The 22984-nt window shown below is 39.8% G+C and overlaps 1 protein-coding gene across 1 annotated transcript in view; it reads left to right on the top strand.

Annotated features, from left to right (window-relative positions):
- The first annotated feature begins 14683 nt into the window (after positions 1–14683).
- The window catches only part of PPP2R2B (protein phosphatase 2 regulatory subunit Bbeta), a 158937-nt gene continuing 150636 nt past the window's right edge, over positions 14684–22984 (top strand). Inside the window, exon 1 of the mRNA XM_072146144.1 lies at positions 14684–15093. Within this exon, the coding sequence (XP_072002245.1) occupies positions 15015–15093 (79 nt within the window). The 5' untranslated portion in view covers positions 14684–15014. The remainder of the gene's footprint in view (positions 15094–22984) is intronic.

The following is a 22984-nucleotide window of genomic DNA, read 5'->3' as shown; positions in this document are numbered from 1 at the left end:
AAATATCTTCTGTTTTCCTTGCCCCTCGCTGTACTCTGTCCCTGTTATCTGTACTGCCATTGTCAGCTATATCTTTATTTGTAGTTATCCGATTCTTGGCTTCTACTATGACTATCCTTTGGTGTATTCAATTCTGTTGTTTACTCCCCCCCCCCCTTGTTGTGTTTATCAGTTTGTTTGTTTGTCTTGTTCCGTGTCAGCACTGGGGCATGTAGGGGGGGGGCTGTCTTTGTCCCGTATTACGTAGGATACACAGAGGCAAGCAGGTAGGGCTTTTGGGGGGCTGGAGTTTTAGGGTTCATTGTCCTATCTGTTGTCCCTGAGTCCAGTGCCCCCATTACACACTAACTGATGGGCCCTTCATACTCAGGAGACATTAAGGAAATGCGCTCAAGAGGGGACTGAATGTATAGGTAATGAAGCTGTAGAGAGTGATACATAACATTTTATTATTTTACCACTAGAGCAGTTTTGATATTTTTTTTACTGAACAACCTTTTACGTTCTCTTGTGAAGGTTTTATAGGCTAAAAGTTGTGTATTATATTTATTTTTAGCTGGTATGGTAGATTTTCTGATGTTTCAGTTTGTAAATATATAATATTGTTTATTAACAGATATCTAATATTTTTCACTGGCCAGTCCACTGGCCAATGTAGAATGTCTCTGGCTTATTAGTGTTTTCAGATAGGAAGCTGCTTATTATCTATAAATAAGTCGCTTCCTCTCCCATCAAGGTAATAGTTTAATGAAATTTTGCGCTGAATACTATCATAATGTCTGCAGATGATATATACTCACTTACTATGTGGGGATACAATAAATACTATGTAAAGATACACTGTTACTGTAAATAAGGTAGTAACTTCTTCCTTGCAGTAGAATTAGAGACTTTAGAGCAGAGGTTCTCAACCTTTCTAATGCTGTGACCCCGCAATACAGTTCCTCATGCTGTGGTGACCCCAAACCATGCAACTCGCAGTAAAAACACAATAAAATTGCGGCTCCGATGGCTTTAGGCGACCCCCGGTTTTGGTCGTTCGATCCCCGCTGGGGTCCCGACCCACAGGTTGAGAACCGCTGCGAGGATTTTTTATAATCTAATTTATGTTTATCTACCTCCACGTTGTGTGGTCTAATCAGTAACAGTTTATAATAAAATTCCATCTGGATAGTCACTTATTTGATTATATTTTTTACATTTTTATTCTGCCATATTTCCATGTTTCAGGAGCTTTAAATATGGAAATTTGCTGGATACAGGACCTCAAAGAAGTTGGAGTTGCCTGACAGCATCATTGTTCACTGCATATTTATTGCGCCAGCATTTACTGAGAACAGCTGATCACTGGGGTGGCCAGATGTTGGACCCCCACTGATCCGAATTTACAACTTATGACTAAACTAAGTTGAAGAAGCTTTTAACTTTCAAGTGACTCCTTCTGGCAGTCTTTAGGATGGAGCTGCTAAGGGGCCTACATCAGGTAAAAATGACACAGCTGCAAAATCCTACAATCCTACAAAGAGTGGCCTTAGAATATTCAGAGAAGGCTATTTAGTAGGATCCATGGTTATATCAAATAATAAAATATATAACATAATACGTCTCAGGAATCTGTTAATGAATTAGAAGTGAAGCTCGTAAAAATATTCAAAATTAGAACACAGATACATAGGATATTCAGTAACTGTGACCCTGTTCTTGCTCCAGCTATATATTTACAATATTACCTATGTGACATGGTTTTATGATGTTATAGCTGGCACATTGCAGGGTAAAGTGATATCATCACTCAGTGTCAATGTTCTGGCAGCTCTAGACAGTAAGGTGAAGTTTTGTCCCTCGCCACTTGAGAGCTAGATGTGATGTCACTCTAGAAGACAGCTGTATTGTGTGATTCTTATTAAGATTTATGACAAACTCTTCATATTGCTTTTTCATCTAAAATAAGTTGTAATTTAAGACCAGAATTAGTTCTTTTATCATTTTATTTGTCTAACTTGTCTTTATTCTTCTGTCTTCTACCTAGGTCACTCCATTTATTTCTTGCTGTATAACTTTATTATGCAGTACTTCCAGTCCCTAGAATGTTAAATGTAGCTAGTTACGTGGTAACAGGGGCAGACTAAGACTGGGCTGTTTGAATATTATGAATATGTATGGAATTCACTTCCTACATAAAGTACTGTACTAGAATAAGGCTTCTTGGAAAAAAGGGGATGTGTCACTTATGGCTGATATCAATCTACAGTTCCAGGACCTTTGGAGGACCTTCACCTTCAAAAGGCTCTTGTGTACATGTGTATTAAAAGCATGAACAGATGTACAAATATTTCATGGGTGAAGGTTCTTCTCAGTACAAAATGGGCCCTAGGCTACCACTCAAACCGCCTATATTATAATATTCATAGTATTATGTAGATAAAAAACACCATTAGTCTAAAACAATAGAGATATGACACCAGGTGGTCTAGAACAACAGAAGATCCTGGCCATGTCATATGATTTTTTATCTGCTTGGAACTAGAGAAACTGAAATCAACCTAATAAATCACTATCAGTTTTTTAACACCTTCTAGTGCAGACATTTATAAAAGGACTAATCAGAGTCTTACAATTTAGAATTTCGGTAACAACACTTTTAGAATGATTAAAGTCTGCTGCTTACTGTTCTCTGTACATACAAATCTTTTCTCTAACTACAAGTCCTGACAGTTTGTTTAAAATGGAATAAAATATATAAAAGGTCATATAAAGTTGAATTCAGGATGAGAAATCTACCATGTGACACTGTTCCATATCAAAGGCAGATGTCGCTGTTTTCTGCAATTAAACTCATAATGAAGTCCCACAGATCTACCCTTCTCTCCCTTTGTTCTCTGAAGGACATGGTGCCTGGTAACCAGAATAAAAATTTCATAAACGTAAAGAAACTAGATGTGAAAATGGCCAGAATCATATTTCATTCATTGTAAAAATCTCTACAGATAAGGATGAATGGCCCGCGCAGGCTGTCACGTTCCTTGTTTGCAGTGCTGGGTTGAAATGTGCAGAAGGGTGAAAACCTTAAGTAGTTTTCTCGGATGGCAGCTGTTTCAAGAGCCAGTTATAATGCTTTTTTTGGTGCTGGACTTCTCTGCCAGGGATTTTTTGTTGACCCACACGTGTTTGTTTACACACACTTGATCTGGATTAGAGTTATCTAAACTTATATTTGTTTCCTGGCCATCACTTACCACCTGATTCTGTACTGCCATGTGGTTGTGGCCCTGGATTGCACTTTTGACTTTTCTCTAGTTTGCTCTCCATTTTAGTTTTGGCTAGGATTGCTGACTACTGATGTGTCTCCCATTCTCCTGTTCATGTTTTTTTAATGTAGGGAATGTTGCCCAGTTGAGGATGTCATTTAATAGCCAGGGTAAGCTAGGGGCGGGGTTAGTATTAGGGCTCACCTAACAGCCCCCCTTTCCCTAGAATACATATAAAATAAACAAGTAAAATCACAAATATGTTGAGTATGCCTGCTTCCAAAAATGTCTGATCTATAAAAATATAAAAACAATTATTCTCAGTGGTGAACCCCATAACGGAAATTAGTGTTTAAATGTCTGAATCTGCAGTTTTTTGCCATTTTGCATTGATACAAATTTGAATAAAAATTGATCAAAAGATTGTTCAGTTGTCAGTTGTCAATGGCATCAATGAAAACATCATTCATTCTGAAAACAATGACACCTTACACAGATCAGTACACTAAAATATAAAAAAAAGTTATGGTTGTCAAAATATGGTAATGCATGGCGTAACTAAATTAAATAAATTTGGTATATCTGCACTCTTACTGATCCAAAGAATAAAGGAGAATTGTCATCTTGTTGCACGTGTCTTAAAAAGTCCATAACAATATGGCGCAAGTGTGCTTTTTTGCTAATTCCCCCACATTTTTAATTTTTTTCCAGCTTCCCAGTACATGGCACAGAATATTAACTGGTGCCACTGCAAAGTACAATTTGCCTTGTGGACATCAAGCCCTTATATAGCTTTGTAAACTATACAGGTGAGTGAAAAACAAAAATGCAAACAGTAAACTTAGTTCAGATGTGGCACAGGCTGTACAACAAAAGTGCAGATAATAATTCTTTTTTTTTTAAAAAGCAATATTTAGAATGTGCAACATCTGTGCCTGTTTGGGCTTCTGTGCTATCCTTTCCCTGTGAAAAATTGGAGAAGATGCCCTGCAGACTGTGATATTTTTGGGGCCAGCCTAATCACTCTCTGAACCTGGACTCCAATATCTTGTAAGAGGATTGTCTGTCCAATACCCACTGCTTGCTATAAGTCTTCTTTGAAGCTTGCTAGCGTTTTCTGGACGTTTTCTGGATATTTTAGATCTTTTGAACCTTGCTCATCCTCTAACCATCTGTTTGTCTCTTTGTTCTGTACTGCATTCTACAGTACAGTACTGTACTACATCCTCTGGATTTCTACCTGTATTTGTACCACCATGTTTGTCCTTTTTTCTCTGTGTTTCCCCTTTGGATCAGGAAGGGAACGTAAACCTGTTGTCACCTACCATTTAGGGTAAAAAATAGCAGGTTAGTAGCTTGGTAGATCTAGCTTTCCTGCTCATGGTTTGCCTGTCCTTTTCTTTTTCATTATTATCTGTTCCCAAACAGTAGCATTACAGAAAGTAGGTTAGTTTTGTTTCAATAATAGAAGAATAAAATTGAATTATAAATTCAATTTTAAAAGTGTTATAGGCCTTTTAATTTAAAATTCACTTTCTGTACCCTTATAAGCAAGGGAAGAAAGCCAGTATTCACCAGCTGTAAAGAGACAATCTTAATAAAGGAGTTGATTATTGCATCAAGAATATGGCTGGTTTTATATTAGCTTAGTATGTTTCCTGAATCGATCCACGTCTTGGGCTCACCCGTAATCTTCTGTGTGCCCCAACGCCCCAATACACTTATTCACCTGTCCCCATTCCCAACTCCCATCCTTTGTACATGGGCACGCACCCCCCTCTCCTAGGGCGCGCATTCCGGCTTCAGAAGATTTAAAAGGCCAGTGCACCGGTTCTCCATGCTACATACAAGAGAAAGCTTGTTCCCTTGCCATATTTCTGTGAATTGATCTCCAGTTGTGAGCCTCTGCCACCTGTCTTGACCTCTTGCCTGTCCCTGAACACAAACTTGCCTTCGGACTCTGTACCCTGCCTTGGCTTCCTCCTGTGGAACGGCGGCAGCAAATCCAACCACGGCGGCAGGCTCTGGTAAGACTGGGTGCCACTTAGACTCCAGTCCCAGCAATTTCCCCTGAAGCCTGACATTTCCTTTGTTATGGTCCAGACATGGAGTAAAGAAGAAACACCAATAACAGAGTTTTGGAAAAGTAGGGTGAAGTAAGTAAGGGCTTATTATTTAACTGACTTGTGTCTTCATTTATTTATATTACTGGGTAACACCTTTAACTTTGTGGTAACAGCTAAAATATATAAAGTTTTATTTCTTTAATAATGGCAGGCATGTTTTTTGTAAAATATTACTGGCTCCCGGCATAGATGTTATTGTAAAATAGAACATTTCTTGCACAGTAATGATGCATGAGTGATGAGACATTTGGGAAAACATAAAAGCCCTTTTGTGATCCTAAGAAGTGGCAAATTTGCATTGATGAAAGAGAATAAAACAAAATGTTACGAAAGGCTAAAAGGTTTTAGATTTTTTTTCACCATTTGACAAGCTGAAAATGCCACTGCCTCAAATAACATATGACATATTACTTTATTATTTCTTATTCATCCTAACACATATAATACAAATTGCTGTCTTACACATATTTTATGAAAACAGTTTATGATTTTCTTAAGCAATATATTTCTTAAGAGGCTATTATTAACATTATCTGCAGTTCAGGCTAAACACCTAAATTACATATAGGCTCAAAATGTGGATTCATGATTTACCCAACCTTATACTGCATTGACACACATTTCCATAAATGTCCATCATTATGTATCTTACACAAGGACTATTTGTATTCTTATTTGAATCCTGGGGCAAAAGGTGTTATAGCATCACACTTAAGTCTATGTATAAAATATATACCAGCAGTGAGTATACCACAAGCATAATTATATACCAACAGTGAATATACCGCACATGTAAACTTATTCCAAGATTGAATATGCCCCACACATAAATTAATGCATTACACTTAAGGGAAGCCTGTCACCAGGGACTCTTTCTTTTAATTTGCCCTGTTTTCAAATAGACTCAACATCATATCCTTCAAAAGTTTTTATAAATTGTCTGCCATTTAGAGAACTTAGAACAAAGTATAACCTGGCTCCCTGCCAGCATGTTTCCTTTTTCCGCAAGGAGCAGGTTTACACCCCACTCTATAAAATGCTTGTCACACTGGGGCTCATTTACTTACCCGGTCCAGTCGCGATTCGGACCTTTAGTAAATAAGCCTCAGTGAGTTTTCAAAAAACCCCACCCTCCTCCATTTCACTCCTTGTCTACTACCTCCTCCTATTCCTGTACTCACCGACTGCAGCAAGCAAAACTTGCGCTTGCACGGTCAGCATATTCTCCTGCACCGGCCAGACCTTAAAGGGGTATTCTCGTCTGGGCATTCACATTCAGTTTGATACATCTGCCATATGTAAACATTTCTTCAATTAGATGTTATTAAAAAAAATGTTCCTGTGTGAAGATAATTTCTCATAAATGTAGTCATAAGGTCCCTTAGAAACGAGATATCTTCCTCGGATACGGCCACCTCTGCCTGAGGATTTGCACAAAGAAACAAAAAGTTATTGTATATGAAATGTCCGGCAGTTACTGCAGGTCCCACAGCCGACCTGTGGTAATGATTGTTGAAACCAGGAGGTCAGGCAGGGCTCTATAGCGTAAGTCTGGCCACTGCTGCCAGAGTGTGACGTGGTCGTATCCGAGGAAGCCATCTGGTTTCTAAGGGACCAAATCACTACATTTATGAGAAATTATCTTCACACAGGAACATTTTTTTAAATAAAATCCAATTGAAGAAATGTTTATATATGACAGATTAGTGAAACTGAATGTGAGTGCCCAGACGAGAATACCCCTTTAACTTTATTTGTGCATATGCTGTAGTGAGCCTCTTACCCAGCTTAATGCCTAGCAACCAGGTAATGTGGCGCAAAAGGAGGAAGTAGGTGAGCTGATTGAGAGTGTGATGGCAGGGGTTTTGGAGGTAACAGGAGAGGGCAGTAGGTGTGCCAAAAGGAGACGATGGATTTATAGGGCTGTGAGTAATACAGATGAAGCATTCACCTGGTCGAGTATTCTGAAGCTCTATGACCCCCACAGTGAAGAATGACCACAGATTTATCCTGAGTTACAAAGTTGTCCCTCTAATACTTTCTCCTTCCTACTGGGGTAAACTGGGGTCTTTTTCCCTCATACTATGGTAAACTGACCACTGTCTTCCAGTAGCTTGGCTTTTGATAACAACATTATGAGCAATGTTGCCACCTACTGGAATGGTGGATCCAAGTTCTCTGTTGAGCCTCTGCACAGCCACCTTTTTAACTCTTTATGTCCAGGAAAGTTGATTATTCCTTGCTACCTCAAGTAATCAGTGGGGGATTAAGTGTCCCATGGGCCCTGGGCTGTTCACACGACTATGGCTCCCCTAGCATCCAAACCAACCTTGTGCCTAATCTCCTCCACCCAACCACAGCACTGCTGACTGTACTGGCTTCCCTTTACAGAAATGTCCACAACAGTACCCCCCGCTTACAGAAATGTCCACAGAAGAGTCCCCCCTTTAAAGAAATGTCCACTGCAGAGCCACCCTTTACCGAAATGCCCACATCAGACAGCCTGCTGAAATAAAATGTCCACTGCAGAGCCCCCTTTACAGAAATGTCCACAGCAGAGACCCCTTTAATGAAATGTTCACTGCAGAGCATTCCCCCTAAATGAAATGGGCACAGCAGGGCCCCCTATAAATGAAATGTCCACAGAAGGACCGACTTGGAAAAAAACCCTCTTTACTCACCTCTGTCTTCACCTCTTCCGGCCCTTGATGCCCTATGACGTCCCTTAACTGTGACAACCCCGCATCACATGAAGATCCGCCTATATGAAGACCCGCTATTTCAAGTGATCTGTGATAACACAACTTGGTCACTATGCAAAGAAGAAAAACATTCTTCTGGCTTAGTACTAGGTTTATCTTCCAGTACCAAAGGCTACAATCTAATCAGTGGGGATAACAACATTTGGAACACCCACAAATCTATAATATTGATGACCCAATCTATGACAAATAAAACAAATGTGGAACAAAATTATAGAAGCCCTGACTTTCCTTTAGGTCACACGAATTTTATAAATCAAAGAACGGCTTGGCACTTTTGTATAGCTTAACAGTATAATTATAAAATTAGGTTTATTATTACATAGCCTTATAACATGCCAAAGGCATCACCATTAAATGTCAACTACAATTAATATTTTACGTTTTACTATACTTCAATGTATTTGTGATGGACGATTATTTGACAGGAATCTGATCGCATCTGCCAGCCATCATATGCTTGTGTGTTCTTGTGCAAAGGCCATCAAAGCGCACTGTATTCCGACACATGGAATTGTTGCTGCTGGAACATATTTAGTATAGATTTCCACAGTAATGAGTACTTGTCATGATGACAGCTGTAACTTGAAATGGAATGACGCCTGAGAAATATAGCTATGCATCTTGGCCCAGCAATATTTTACATCATAGGAAGATTTTTATATAGACTTGTAAAACAGGACACTAATCGTAAAGTTGTTATAATTAGATTAAGCCACTTCTAAGTCTTAAGTTACATGACCTTCCATTAGGGGTTAACTAATGATTTCAGCTGTGTGCTATGTATCGCAGGTACTAAATCATTGGTGTAAGCAAAGAGCACTGCTAATAGGTGGCTTTACATCCCTCCACTACTTATCATCTTTTAACCCCTTTATGACCAATGTACTTTGAATGTACATCAAATGTTTTTACTGATGGAAGTCGCTAATGGGTTAGAGGAGTTTTCTGGAAGAATGATATTGGTGGCCTATGCTTAGGGTAGGGGTAGTTTTTCCGGTATCCCCACTACAAGATATTCAAAGAGGCCACAGCTTTTGGTGAACAATGAATCCTATTGTTGCATAGTAACCACAGAGCTGTATATTTGAGATTTGAGAGAGTTCTCTTTACGGAGGGTGCCAAGTAAGGCCACTATGTAGGGGTGTGAAATCTTATAGCCATGGATGCTCCACTAGAGGGATTCTGGGAAAATATGCAAAGTTTTCCAGGATGGGATAAGGAAAACCACGCCTCTTTTTGCCACCTTGTAAGGCAGCTCCCTTGACATCAAGCCTGACCTACAAGAGGCCTTATGACATGATGCAGAATTAAAATATACAGATTCATCTCATTACCAGAAAACACCTTTATGATTCCCAAATTCATCTACTAAAGTTGATAAGGCTTTCAACCATGAGAAGTGTCAGCCAGGTGAAATTTTACATACAGTTTATTGAGGCAACAAATGAAACACCTTCATCATCCAGAAAGAAGGTGGCCATGTATGAAATTTTCATGTGACTCAAACATTTTTGTTTTTTTTGTTCATCTTATTATGTTCAATCAGCAGTTGTTCAATTATTAACACATGTATATTTAAAGGGAACCTGTCATCAGAAATAGGCCTAATAAACCACTACTAGTATATTGTTAGGTAGCGTAACACCTTATGGTTTTTATTTCTTTCATGGCTCAGTGTGGAGGCATCATCCAGAAAACAAACTTTGAAGTGACATGTTAATCATATAAAGTCAAGGAGGCGGAGTGTTTACCACTGAAGTCAAGGAGGGGAGCTCTGAACCTCCCCCCCTCTGTGATTGACATCATGCATTAGACTTAAGGAGATCTGGTTAGTGATGTCTCTGGATGTAGGACCATCAATTACAGTGATGGGGGGCTGTCAGCAAAAGAGAGAGCTAGATTTCAGCACTAAAGTCTGCACCTCCTTGACTTTATACAACCAATTTAAATCTCACTTTAAAGTAGATTTTCTGGACGATGCCTCCACACTGGGTCATAAAAGAAACACAATCTGGAAGGTGTTCAACTGCTTGACAACATAAGGGTAGTGGATTATTAGGTAAATTTCTAATGACGGGTTCGGTTTAATGTTTATGGTCTCCTTTAATTGAAATTTGTGTTTACCAGTTGTAGCCCAGAAGCACTATGGGATACCACAGTGGTATCAATCTTTCATTTTTTCCTCTGAAATCATTAGTTGACTCTATCACATACTTCCCTGGAGGTGAAATATTCTCCAAGTCCCCAAGCCTAAGGCAACTTAGATGTCATAAGAGAAGGACATCATTAGGTGTAGCTACATATGAACATCACACGGGACAATAACTGCAGAAATGTAGTTACATAACATGATGTATCTTTAACATAAATGTCATATTTTTTTGTCACTTTGGCTTTAAATCTTCATTGGATTTCCCAATTCACAACCATAGAATTGGAATATGGTTTTTTCAAGAATTTTATCTGGAAGTTTCCAAACATCCACAGAAAAATTAAAAAAAGGTTAATATAATATCTAAATAGGTATTGAGTGATCCCGTTAGGATCATAGATTAATACATTGGGGGCAGGTTTAATATCAATCTACCACAGCAGTCCAATATACAGTTTCCAGAGCACTAAAAATGTAGAGGCTGATTTAGGGCCCATGGCCCAATAGCCTGGTTCATGGCCCAGTGACCATCAGAATTCACTGCAGGAATTATTTGCATGACCGACTTCAAGAGTAACAAACTCTTGAAATTATTTTTTGTGTTTCTGAAATGAATAGAGCAGATGATAAAAGTAACTTTTAAATAGATCAGGGGAATATAGTCAAATATTTAATATACTTAATTAAGGAAATCAGCTTGTCTGCACCTTGTTCCTTGTTTCTGTTCTTTCTCCTGTAGTGAGCAGTGTATCTGAAAGCCCTCTGAGATCTGTCCACAATAGACAGATAAGAAGGCTAATGATCAACAATTTTCATACCTAGAGAATATGTTCCTTGATGATTCAGCTCTCTCGTGTAGATTAGTATATCCAGGGACTGTCTGTAATGAGTTAAGTCATTTAACACTTTATCAGGCTTCTTTTTTCTCTAAGCTATCAGTGCAGAAAATGACAGATAGCTGATGTACACAAACTGCTGATATAAAAAGGAAATGCAGAGTAAAAATAAGGACATAGAGGCATATTTCTTAATATAATACATAGTTCACTATTGTCATCTGTATTATTTATTTTTTTTAATTGGTAGACAGTGTTGTTGCTTTTTAAAGCCCTTAACGAAAAGGCCCAGAGTTTCCCTCTATTTTTCTCCCCACATTCAAAAATACATAATTTTGTCTATAATTTTATTTTTTTCTGTTTACAGAGTTGCACAAGAGCTTATTGTTTACAAGACAAATTTTACTTCCTAGTGACAGTTTTTATATTCCATACAATCCATCCATACAAAATCTAATATGTGTTAGATAACCGGATGGCCATATAATTGCTGAATAAATAATACATGATAATTCTAAGCACAGCCAAAACACCTTTATAAATTGCCAGGAAAAAATATAGGTCAATCACAGAAGACTCTTTTAACCCATTATATTCACTTCTTACGTGTACAAGAGGGCTATGCCTTAGGGATAAAAATGAGAACCCTTGAGAACAATTAGTATGATAGTAATTGTTAGAGAAACCTAAAAGGTAACTGTATCCGTCTGCTTATGTATGTAGGACAGTGAATGAAAAGACTAGCTAGCGATTACCTATATCTGCTAATATTCAAAAATTTAATTTTTTGGCAACACTTTGCCTCACCTTTAACAAACCCAAATTTTCTTTTGTCTTCTTGAAGGACTGTCATTCTGGAGTTTTCTATAGCCGTTATTTCAGAATATGGTGCCCACCATAGCTGCAGTTGTAGCTAGGCTTTCTCGAATGTGATGTCCTCAGCAGCAGATAAACAAGAATGTAACAGGAAAAACATTTCAAACTTGCAGATTTGCTACCATTCATTTGGATGAGAGTAAAGTTTTAGTACAGCTAAGAACAGAGTTGTCTGCTTCCTGTTCCATTGTTTTTCAGCTGCTAAGAACGGCTGATCAATGGGGGGAGGTGGTGACAAATTGTAGGAATACGTTAGCAATATTTTTAGCCCAGAAAAAGACTTAAAACTCCCAAAGCAAAGTGGCTAACACTTAGTGGGTGTGGCCTAAAAATTGCCAAACACTTACTTTTACTATTAAAGGAAACCTACCACTGCTCGCATGATGAAATCATGCAAGCAGACCACCCGGTAGGCTACTTAATGCTGATGCCGGCACATAGTTTAGTTAGGCTCGACAAACTTTAGTTGAGCTAAAAAAAACTATTTTCTTACATATGTAAATGAGCCCTCCGGTGCTACCCTACGTCACCTTCAGGCTGGCGATGGCTTCCGATGTTTAATTATTCCAGCCAACTTCAAATTACCCTCCTCCTTCAGGTGCCGAGAGCCGTGACGTCACCAAGCTCTCGGCACTTATCGCGCCTGCGCAAACACTAAGTCTCGGACAGCCGGCCGGCGATAGGTGCTGAGAGCTTGGTGACGTCACAGCTCTTGGCACCTGAAGGAGGAGGGTAATTTGAAGTTGGCTGGAATAATTAAACATCGGAAGCCATCGCCAGCCCGAAGGTGACGTAGGGTAGCACCGGAGGGCTCATTTACATATGTAAGAAAAAGGTTTTTTTAGCTCAACTAAAGTTCGCCGAGCCTAACTAAACTATGTGCCGGCATCAGCATTAAGTAGCCTACTGGGTGGTCTGCTTGCATGATTTCATCATGCAAGCAGTGGTAGGTTTCCTTTAAAGGAAACCTACCACTTGTAGTGGCAGGTTTCTGATGGAAATACCGGGCACCAGCTCAGGGTGAGCTGGTGCCGGAGCTTATTTTCGTTAGTGTTTTAAACCGCGGTATCGCGGTTTAAAACACTTTTTAAACTGTATAGCCGGCGCAGGCAGGTACACGCTCGGCGCTTACCATGCGCGCGGCTCTCCTTCACTTCCTATGTAGCCACGTGCACGGTAAGCGCCGAGCGCGTACCTGCCTGCGCCGGCTATAAAGTTTCAAAAGTGTTTTAAACCGCGATACCGCGGTTTAAAACACTAACGAAAATAAGCTCCGGCACCAGCTCACCCTGAGCTGGTGCCCGGTATTTCCATCAGAAACCTGCCACTACAAGTGGTAGGTTTCCTTTAATGGGAAACTTTCACTTACTTTTAATACCACTAAACTACTACCCCCCCCTCAGTTAGGTATGACATAACCTTTATAGAATTCAGAAGTCATGTGAAAATGAGCAGAAAACTTTAATATTTTAACAAAGATGAGTCAGGCTCAGAGGCTGGAGGGGGAGCGCAACTTTAGTCTATTTCTTGAGCTTTACAGCAGCTAGAACCATGTTCCTGGGATCATATTAAAAAATGATATCAAAATTTATATCAAATTCAACTTTCAAATAAATGATGATTGTGGTACCGTGAGCTACAGAAGCAGAGGTATGGGCAGGTAATTCTATAATTGGGAAGGCAAGCTGCAGATAAAAATCTTTTAACTGCCTCTATTTCCAGTTCTGCAGCTCACAGAACCACAAACCTAATGTGGTTGGAAAGTGAAGGTTCTCATGGTTCTAGTTTCTATATAACCCAAGATATAGGTGTCTATAGTGACACTCCCTTCCAGCCTCTCAGTCTGCCTCAGAGATGAGTAGCATAATGTCAGATGTCCATTTATTGGTCTTCATAGAACCATAGTTCTGGTATCAGATTGTAGAAGAGATTCACATCTTTCAAAGGGCATCATATCTATGGTTCTGTGATCCTGAGATACAGAGAATAAGGGAAAATGTCAGGGCAATTTGGAGCACTAAACCACCCACAAGTCCTTATGACCAGTGGTTTAGTGTTTAGTGGTTTAGAAAGGATATATCATACCCTACTAGTGTAGTAGGGTAAAAGTAGATGACAAGTTCCTTTTAGGGCTTATACATGGTCACATGAGATGAAGATTCCAAGATAACACTATGATATCAAATTCAACACGTGTGAATTAAGCCATGTGAATACACTTGGGTTGATGTCCAAAATGCAAATCACAAGCGACTTAATTCTTACACTTTAACACATTAATGTGGAGTTATTTGTATTTGACTGTTGCACATGTGCAATTTTTTATAATTTTTGGATTTTGACAGGGAATCAATAACAATTAACAAAAATATTTTGCCACGAGACTTGATGTCCAGCAACCCAAGCTGTAGAGTATTCTTCAGCTCTAGTGAATAATAATATAAATGTAAGTCACATCTTCAATTTTGCTAAATTGAACCCTTTTTTAACTCCGCTTTCTCGCATCACTACATAAAAAACACTTTAGGATCATCAAAACTTGTTTTTTCCTTTTCCTCACACACACAGAAAACCCAGACAAGTGCAATGCTACATGATATCTAGTGCGCAGCTCGGAATAACAGGGGTTTCCTGCAAGGAGGAAGGCATTCTCAGCAGTCACAGGGCTTGGACTTGATGCCTGTAGGAAGCAGCAGGCTTGTTCAGTGTGTGTGGATGTGAGTGTGTGTTTACAAGCAGGACTGACTTAGTCAGCAAATACTGCTCCATAGAGCTTCAGCCAATGAAGAGCCTGCCCAGGCTGCTTGAGAGCTTCAGAGTTGGAGAAGGATATGCTTGCAGTAATGTGAAGCTGAGCTGCTGCTACTGATGGTACAGGGAGATGGGGTCTGGCTCCAGAGGATCATTGGGCTTCCCTGCCATGCAGGAGACTGGATACTGGATCTGCAGCCCCTGATTGAGAACAGGATCCTCATGGATTGAGCAGGCTGTGCTTGTCCCTTCATGTGAAGATGAAATGCTTTTCTCGTTACCTGCCTTACATCTTCAGACCTCCTAACACCATCCTGTCCTCCAGCTGCCATACAGAAGGTACAGGTCATGAAAGGGTGTCTATGTGGGTGGGTGGTTGTGTAAAAAGTGGGATGGGAGGAAGCTTGACTTCCCAAACATCTTTGCTGACATTGCTGTACTGCTGTCAGATGACAGCCATTGCTGCCAGGATCCTGTAGGTGGAATAGTAAATGCAGCCTAGGTATATGTGGTTATCCTTGGAAATAATAACACTTGACTGTTTGAACCTGACCTTGTACCCTAAGACACTGCTGTATCGGTGCAGGAAACAGTCAAAGAGTCTGCAGATGCTTTGTTTCCTCTGTGCTCATTATACAGAAGGCAAGTTTACTTCGGAGGCATGGGGGTTGCCTACTTTATGGGGTTGCAGTTTGTCACTGTCTTCTTAAAGCAATTTGTATTCCCAGCAGTTGATTTGCTTGTCGTAGTATTCTGCTCTGAAAGTATATTTATATTCACATTGCAGAAGCTAATAAATTCGTCTCTCGTTCTATGAAACTTAAAATTAAGTAGCCGATTGAGGGGAGATCCTAGAGGTCCTACCTAGTTCACATAAAGTACCTGATTGTAGAGATTCTAGAGGTCCTACCAAGTTAATATTAAGTATCCAAATGTAGATATCCCAGATATTTTGAATTGTAGCAATCCTAGGGGTCCTGCCTAGTTCAGATAAAGTACTCAATTATAGAGATCCTAAAGGTCCTACCTAGTTCAGATACAGTACCCGATTATAGAGATCCTAAAGGTCCTACCTAGTTCACATAAAGTACCTGATTGTAGAGATTCTAGTGGTCCTACCAAGTTAATATTAAGTATCCAAATGTAGATATCCCAGATATTTTGAATTGTAGCAATCCTAGGGGTCCTGCCTAGTTCAGATAAAGTACTCAATTGTAGAGATCCTAAAGGTCCTACCTAGTTCAGATACAGTACCCGATTGTAGACATCCTAGAGGTCCTACCTAGTTAATATTAAAAACGCAGTTGTAGAGATTCCAGATATCCTGAACTGTAGCGATCCTAGGGTTCCTGCCTAGTTGAGATAAAGTATCCCATTGTAGAGATCATAAAGGGGCTACCTAGTTCAGATAAAGTACCTGATTGTAGACATCCTAGAGGTCCTACCTAGTTAATATTAAGAACGCAGTTGTAGAGATTCCAGATATCCTGAACTGTAGCGATCCTAGGGGTCCTGCCTAGTTTAGATAAAGTACCCCATTGTAGAGATCATAAAGGGGCTACCTAGTTCAGATAAAGTACCTAATTGTAGAGATCCTGTATATCCTGCTTGTGGTGATCCTAGGGCTCCTGTGTAGTTCAAATAAAATATTACATTGTACAGATAATAGGGGTCCTACCTAGTTCATCCTAAGAAACTACATAAATCTGTGCCATTATGTACCTATCAAACAACAGTTACCTATGCCTATAGTATCAGTAGCTGTGTCTTATAACATTTACAACCCAACTCCAATTTACCAAAAATGTTGACTTTTAGGCCAGAGAGTGACTTTACTGCATGGTGGCTGAGTGGGTAGCGCTTCTGCCTTGCAGCGCTGGAGTCCTGGGCTCAGGTCAACATCTGCAAAGAGTTTGTATGTTCTCTCCGTGTTTGCGTGGATATCCTCCATGTCCTCCGTTTTCCTCCCACACTCTAAAACATACTGGTAGGTTTTAGATTGTGAGCCACATTGGGGATAGGGACCAATTTGTCATGTTTTGTGCAGTGCTACGTAATCTGTAGGTGCTATATAAATAAAGAATTATTATTATTTACTGTTTGACATTTGTATTGCTACTTCAGAGCACAGGTTAAATCTATCCTCCTGGTTTCCAGTGTAATATTTTAAAATAAATCTGTGACGAATATCAAGCTACAATAAGTGATAAATTATTTTCTCAGAAAACAGGAAATGTAGGAGGCAGCTCAATATGGGATTTCAGTAATTCCTACACATCTCCCAAGCTGAATGGCATCTATTTCAGAAGCTTTGACATATTCTGGAAAGAAATGTGATACATTCATTTTAGTCAATTGTGGATAAAAGTTACCAGAATAGTGTCTTGGATTGGAATCAGAGGGGTTTTCCACAAAGTCACCAGTGTTGGCTTAGAAAGAATTTCCTGTGTCCTAGAGACAATAGGATCTTGGTGAGGGTACATACTATTTTTCACTCTCGAAACTCTTTCCTGTTTATGTTTTGGAAAAGCCGCTCATATTCTCAGCTTAGTTTTGAGGTGGATATCAATGTTTTTGCTTTTTCCACAACAAGGTTAAGCAAACACAAAGAATACAATACGGTACTATAGGTTCATTTGGACTAGTAGTAGAAAGCATCACTAGGTAACCAGTTCACATTAGGAAATATAAAAATAAATGAACAGAAGGCATGTGAGGATACTTGGCACAAATACATTGAACAATTTTTCTCTCCCACAGATACAGAGGGTTGGCCAACTTTATTTTTATTCTTAAGGTGCAGCAGAGAGGAGGCATTTAATAGGAAAGTGTATTCATTTCTCCCCAGGTGCTCCATATACAGTGACAACTACATACATAGCACGTGACTGCAGTGGACGTAATTTGTCCGTAGGTCACCACTGAGGCTTTGATTGGATACAGACGTGACCTGAATGGGATGTCAATGCTGACTTCAATAAGGGAATGTACACAGGCGAGAAGGAGCCGCCACTGGCTCAGTTGAATATGTGGTCCATTCAATCACAAGTTGGACCCAAAGGATCAGACATTTTTTGCCAATTTTATAACCAATTTAAATCAACATTTTTTTTTTGTATTATGTAGGTTGTGTCTGGCCTTCAGGAGGTTCCTTTGAGAGACCCTATTTGTGTGCTGACCATATGCCCTATTAAAACATATGATAGAAATAAGGTAATGGCAAAAGAATGCCACTTAATTCTTCTACACTCAGCCAGTGAACAGCAAGCTGGCTCAGCCTAAGCTTAAAAATAACTTTCTACAATGACCCTCAGAGACAGATGTGCGTAAATGCTCGTGTAAGCATCCTTTTTCAGGAGACGGGAAGTGTGTGTTAGATGCCAGGCCTTAAAAAGCTATCGAGGGAGAATATGCGTAATGATGTACAATGTATATCATGTTGTAGAAAATATTATAGGGAATTGGAAAAACAAACACTTTCCTTTCTTTTCATAATATCAGAGCCAAGGATAAGGATGCTGGTATATTTATATTACATTGAGTGATGTTTGAATAGGTGAATTATGATATTCAGATGGAAAGGACAATTGTTAATGAAGTATTTATTTTTTCTTATAAACAATCCTCATTCAAAGTGAATTTTAAGAAAAAGCCATTTTCCTTCTCAGCAGTTTCCCCTCTGCTCACACTAAGTGTCAGTTTTTCCTGAGCTCAGCTCCCAGAAAGGTTGGCACAGGCTGCCATGATGTTCTCCCACACTCCCTGTCCCTAGCCAACAATTATGTGCCTGCTTTAAAAGATCAAGAAAGACAAAATATATACAATGCCTATTACCATATCTACCATTCTGTCTGTGTTTTAGCAGTGCAATATTCAGTGTTGCTCCTAAACCTATATTATTGATTAAATCCGAATGTGTAGATATTGGTGTTTCATGGTATTATCAATATGTTGCCGGCCTGAGTGCAGTTCACACCATCAATAATATGATTCTTTCATTAGGAAAGAAAACCAGCTGCTTAACAATGTAATAGCAGAGCCCTTCTAACATGTTTCACTGTTACTTGGAGTCCTTAGGGGTTGCAGAGCCATGGAGAATAGATGCTCTTGTTTTGGAGCCTATTAAACATCTCGGAGCCCTTACATATTTGTAGACTTATTTGTCATATATCTAGCAGAAGCCGCTAGTGCAACAGCATCAGAAAAATATCCCAACTATGATTTGCTAATAAATGGATAGTATGGTAATAGCTAGAAAGGAGTGAATCATTAAAGATTTGATTAGCTGATGCTTCTCCAAAGGTTTCAAAAGATTTGGTCCTGATCAGGGCTGCACGATGCATCGAAGTCTTGGTACTTGCACGATACTTTCAAAGCTAGAACGGTTCAATGCCAGGTTTCTGTTACTTGTGGTACTGAATGACTTCCACAGACTCTAGAGACTCCTTGTATCTGCAGACTTCGGGCAGGGAATCCTTTGTGTATATGTGTCGGGTTGGCGGTAGAGCAGAGACCACGTCATCATGGAGATATTCCCAATCTGTCCATATATGGGGTGTCTACATCTCCCAGGGCCTCCCCAGACACAAGTTCTCCATTTAATTCAATTAAATACATTTTTGCCTGGCCCAGGATTTGAACCCACAACCTCCACACTCCTCCTGCCATACCGGTACAGGGCAGAGCCTCTATCCACTAGACCAGTGATGGCTAACCTATGGCACTGGTGCCAGAGGTGGCACTCAGAGCCCTTTCTGTGGGCACTCAGGCCATCACCAGAGATGACTCCAGGTATCTTCCTGCAGTCCCAGACAGCCCAGGACTTGCTGTGCACAGAGCTATTTTAAAGTGACAGCTCTACCTGGGACTATTTCTGCTTTATTGGTGTCCTCAGGGTGCTGGTATCAATGAAAACTGTGACAGAGAAGGGAGTATAAATCACAAATTAAATTTCTGTGTTGGCACTTTTTGATAAATAAGTGGCCCTTTGTTGTAGTTTGGGCACTCGGTATCTAAAAGGTTTGCCATCACTGCACTAGACTATGAGCTTACTGCCTGCCACAGATATACAGGACAGAGCCTCTATCCACTACACTATGGGCTTACTGGCTGTCAATGGGAATGTGTAACTAAGAGCTTCACTGTTACACCTGCTTAATGCAGAGAGGGATCTTCTCATAGATTATCATGATTATTAAGATTATTATGATGATAATTTTTATTATTATGGAGATTGTTATTATTATATTTTAAGCATATAATAGAGTTAAATGAATAAAAATGTATATAGCACAAAATAAGGGCCCATTCAGATGGGCATGGCTGCTGATGGGAAAAGTTCCCATCTTGTTACGTTCATTTTCTACAGTTTTTTTCATTAAGGTTAGGGTAAGGGTTAGTGTAAGGGTTAGTGTAAGGGTTAAGGGTAGCCTCAGGATTAGGCTACATTCACACTGCCATTGCCCGCCGTACTGTAGCACGGTGGTCAATGGCAGTGCACGGGGAAAGGAGCAGGAGGTGAGCACAGCTCACCCCCGCCCCTCTCCATAGGAACATATGGCGCACGGCGCCGTACTACAGAGAAAGATAGGACATGTCCTATCTTTTTCCGGGGTACGAAGCGGTACGGTGCCGCGCGCCCATTGCCGTCTATGGGGGATGTATATCGGCCGTATATACATCGGCTGTATATACGCCCCCATACGGCAGTGTGAATGTAGCCTTAGGGTTAGTATAAAGGTTAGTGTTAAATATAACTTTAACCCTAATAAAAAAATCAGCGGGAGCAACATTAGTTCATGCAATTTGGTACCTGAAAATCAGCAGATTTGTACCGGATCTAAGAATCAATTAATCACTGAACAGGGGTCAGACCCCCACTAATAACTCTGTTATCTTGTAGATAAGGTACATCATAGCTGCTCCATTTATATGACAACTTGAGATAGTATTTGACTCAACTTCAGCTTGTCTGTAGAAATGAATGGAGAACTGGCTCCTGCCACTTCCTTTACACTGGAAGCCCACACTCTTATTATCACTGTCAATCAGGATCATTGTCAATCCCACCAATCAAAACGTGGATGGGGAAGGGCTTACAATCATGTTTTTTACAGATTGGTCAAAAAGAACTAATTGACTGCTTTGATATATTTAATCACCAGTCACTACCCCCTCCCCCCCCCAAAAAAAATGCAAAAATGACAAAAAGCAAGTGGATGCTTTTATACTTTACAGTACACCATGACTAACATCTATTCACATTGGTTCACAATACCCAAAAGATGTTCCTGACTGCCACGTGGGGAAGTCTCTTAAGGGGGAGACCTGTAGCTGGTCTATGACATAGGTCTTGTAATAAAAGATAATGTTTATTTCTGTTGTGGTACATGGAGATATTTCATGAAAGTTTTTCATGAATTATATTTTTGGATGGAGATATCCCTTGGTAGCTATTATATGTGAGAAGCGCTTTGTGAATTGTTTTTTTAATGCATACATTAGGACACTGATTTCAAAAGTCTGCATATGTTCTATAGTTTTATTAGTGAGGGTGTTAATTGGTTCCGGCTGTTCGTAGTCTATTGAAAATATGTGAATATCAGATTATTGTAAAGACTATTTCACACTTTATATTTCTTTTTCATGGTGTGTTTATACCAAGCTTAGCTTATAAAGAGCTGTCTGTACTGGAAATATTACTATGGGGTGTTTATTATATAGAAAAACAGCTATTGTAGAGCACTGATGTAATGGATCAAGGTCCACCATGTAGGGTTTATGATATCATAATACTGTAGTATGAGATGATGTAACACACTTATTGACTGAATTTATATTATTGTGTAACTTAGTTTCTTACCAATTCCCCCAATTTTCAAATGTGTACACAACATGGGAACCCTCACAAACCACACACATTGCCTTTTAGATGTCTTTATACATGTTCCACTAATGCCTCTATCCATGCCGGTATTTACTTTCGTTAGTGTTATAAACCGCGGTACCGCGGTTTTAACACTTTTTAAACTTTAGAGCAGAAGAGGATTCGGCGCTGCGCGCGACCGTGCGCGCGCAACATCTCCGCTATTTCCTATGTAGGCGCGCGCATGCAGCGCCAAAGCCTGTTCTACTCTAAAGTTTAAAAAGTGTTAAAACCGCGATACCGCGGTTTATAACACTAACGAAAGTAAGTACCGGCACCAGCTCACCCTGAGCTGGTGCTCGGTACTTACAGCTTACCCCTGCCATTCTAAATGGTAGGTTTCCTTTAATTTTCCTGTACATAGAATGTGGAACCATTAGTGAAAATTATATAGACACAAACAGTGATTTCCCTGAAGCTGCCGCATGAACTAAACACAAAGTAGGAGGTTACTGACCTTTCTCTGTCCCTGACCATGCTTATTTCATGAACTTGTCAATCTGTCTCACTGCCCATGATAAATGCAGCAGTTACTGAAGGTGGGTCACAGTTTACTGGCTAGGTTTAAAGAAACATTTGATAGTTTAAAACTTCCATTGTCATGCCCGTGTACAGGCAGTGCCCTACTTAAGGACACCCGACTTACAGACGACCCCTAATTACAGACGGACCCCTCTGCCCACTGTGACCACTGGTGAAGCTCTCTTGATGCTTTATTTTTGTCCCAGGTTGAAATGATCAGCTGTAAGGTGTCTGTAATGAAGTTCCCATTACAGCAAAAATTTTAGAAATCGAATTCTCACTGGGACGAAAAAAAAATTGTCTGTAGTTACAGTTCTAAAGTATACCATTCTGACTTACATACAAATTCAACTTAAGAACAAACTTAAAGAACCTATCTTGTATGTAATATCCAGATAGAAAGGCAAGGAAAAGCAGGTCACTGTGACCTGAGAAAGCGCATGGCGCGGGAAACGGTCCGTCGTTTGTGACGTGCCTGGCTCCTCTCTTGTGTACCCCGCTGGCTGCAATAAAGACTGTACATTTTTGGTGAGTGATCTGCTTTTCCTTGCTTTTCTATCTGGATATTTTATTCCTTACTGCATTTTCATCAGAGTGCACCACCAAACAGCCATTTTTCATCACCTGTAGCTCCACAACACAACGGCAGTGTAACGAAGGTGAAGATGACACAGATGCCGGCAAACTTTTGTCTCTTCAAGATATTGGTCTATCTTGTATGTAATCCGGGGACTGACTGTAATGTACCACGTCTCTACCTCCAAGTAACTTCAGCCACCATTA

The sequence above is a fragment of the Engystomops pustulosus genome, chromosome 4 (assembly GCF_040894005.1).
Source record: "Engystomops pustulosus chromosome 4, aEngPut4.maternal, whole genome shotgun sequence".
NCBI classification, from domain to species: Eukaryota; Metazoa; Chordata; class Amphibia; order Anura; family Leptodactylidae; genus Engystomops; species Engystomops pustulosus.
This window is presented reverse-complemented; position numbering and strand designations above follow the sequence as displayed.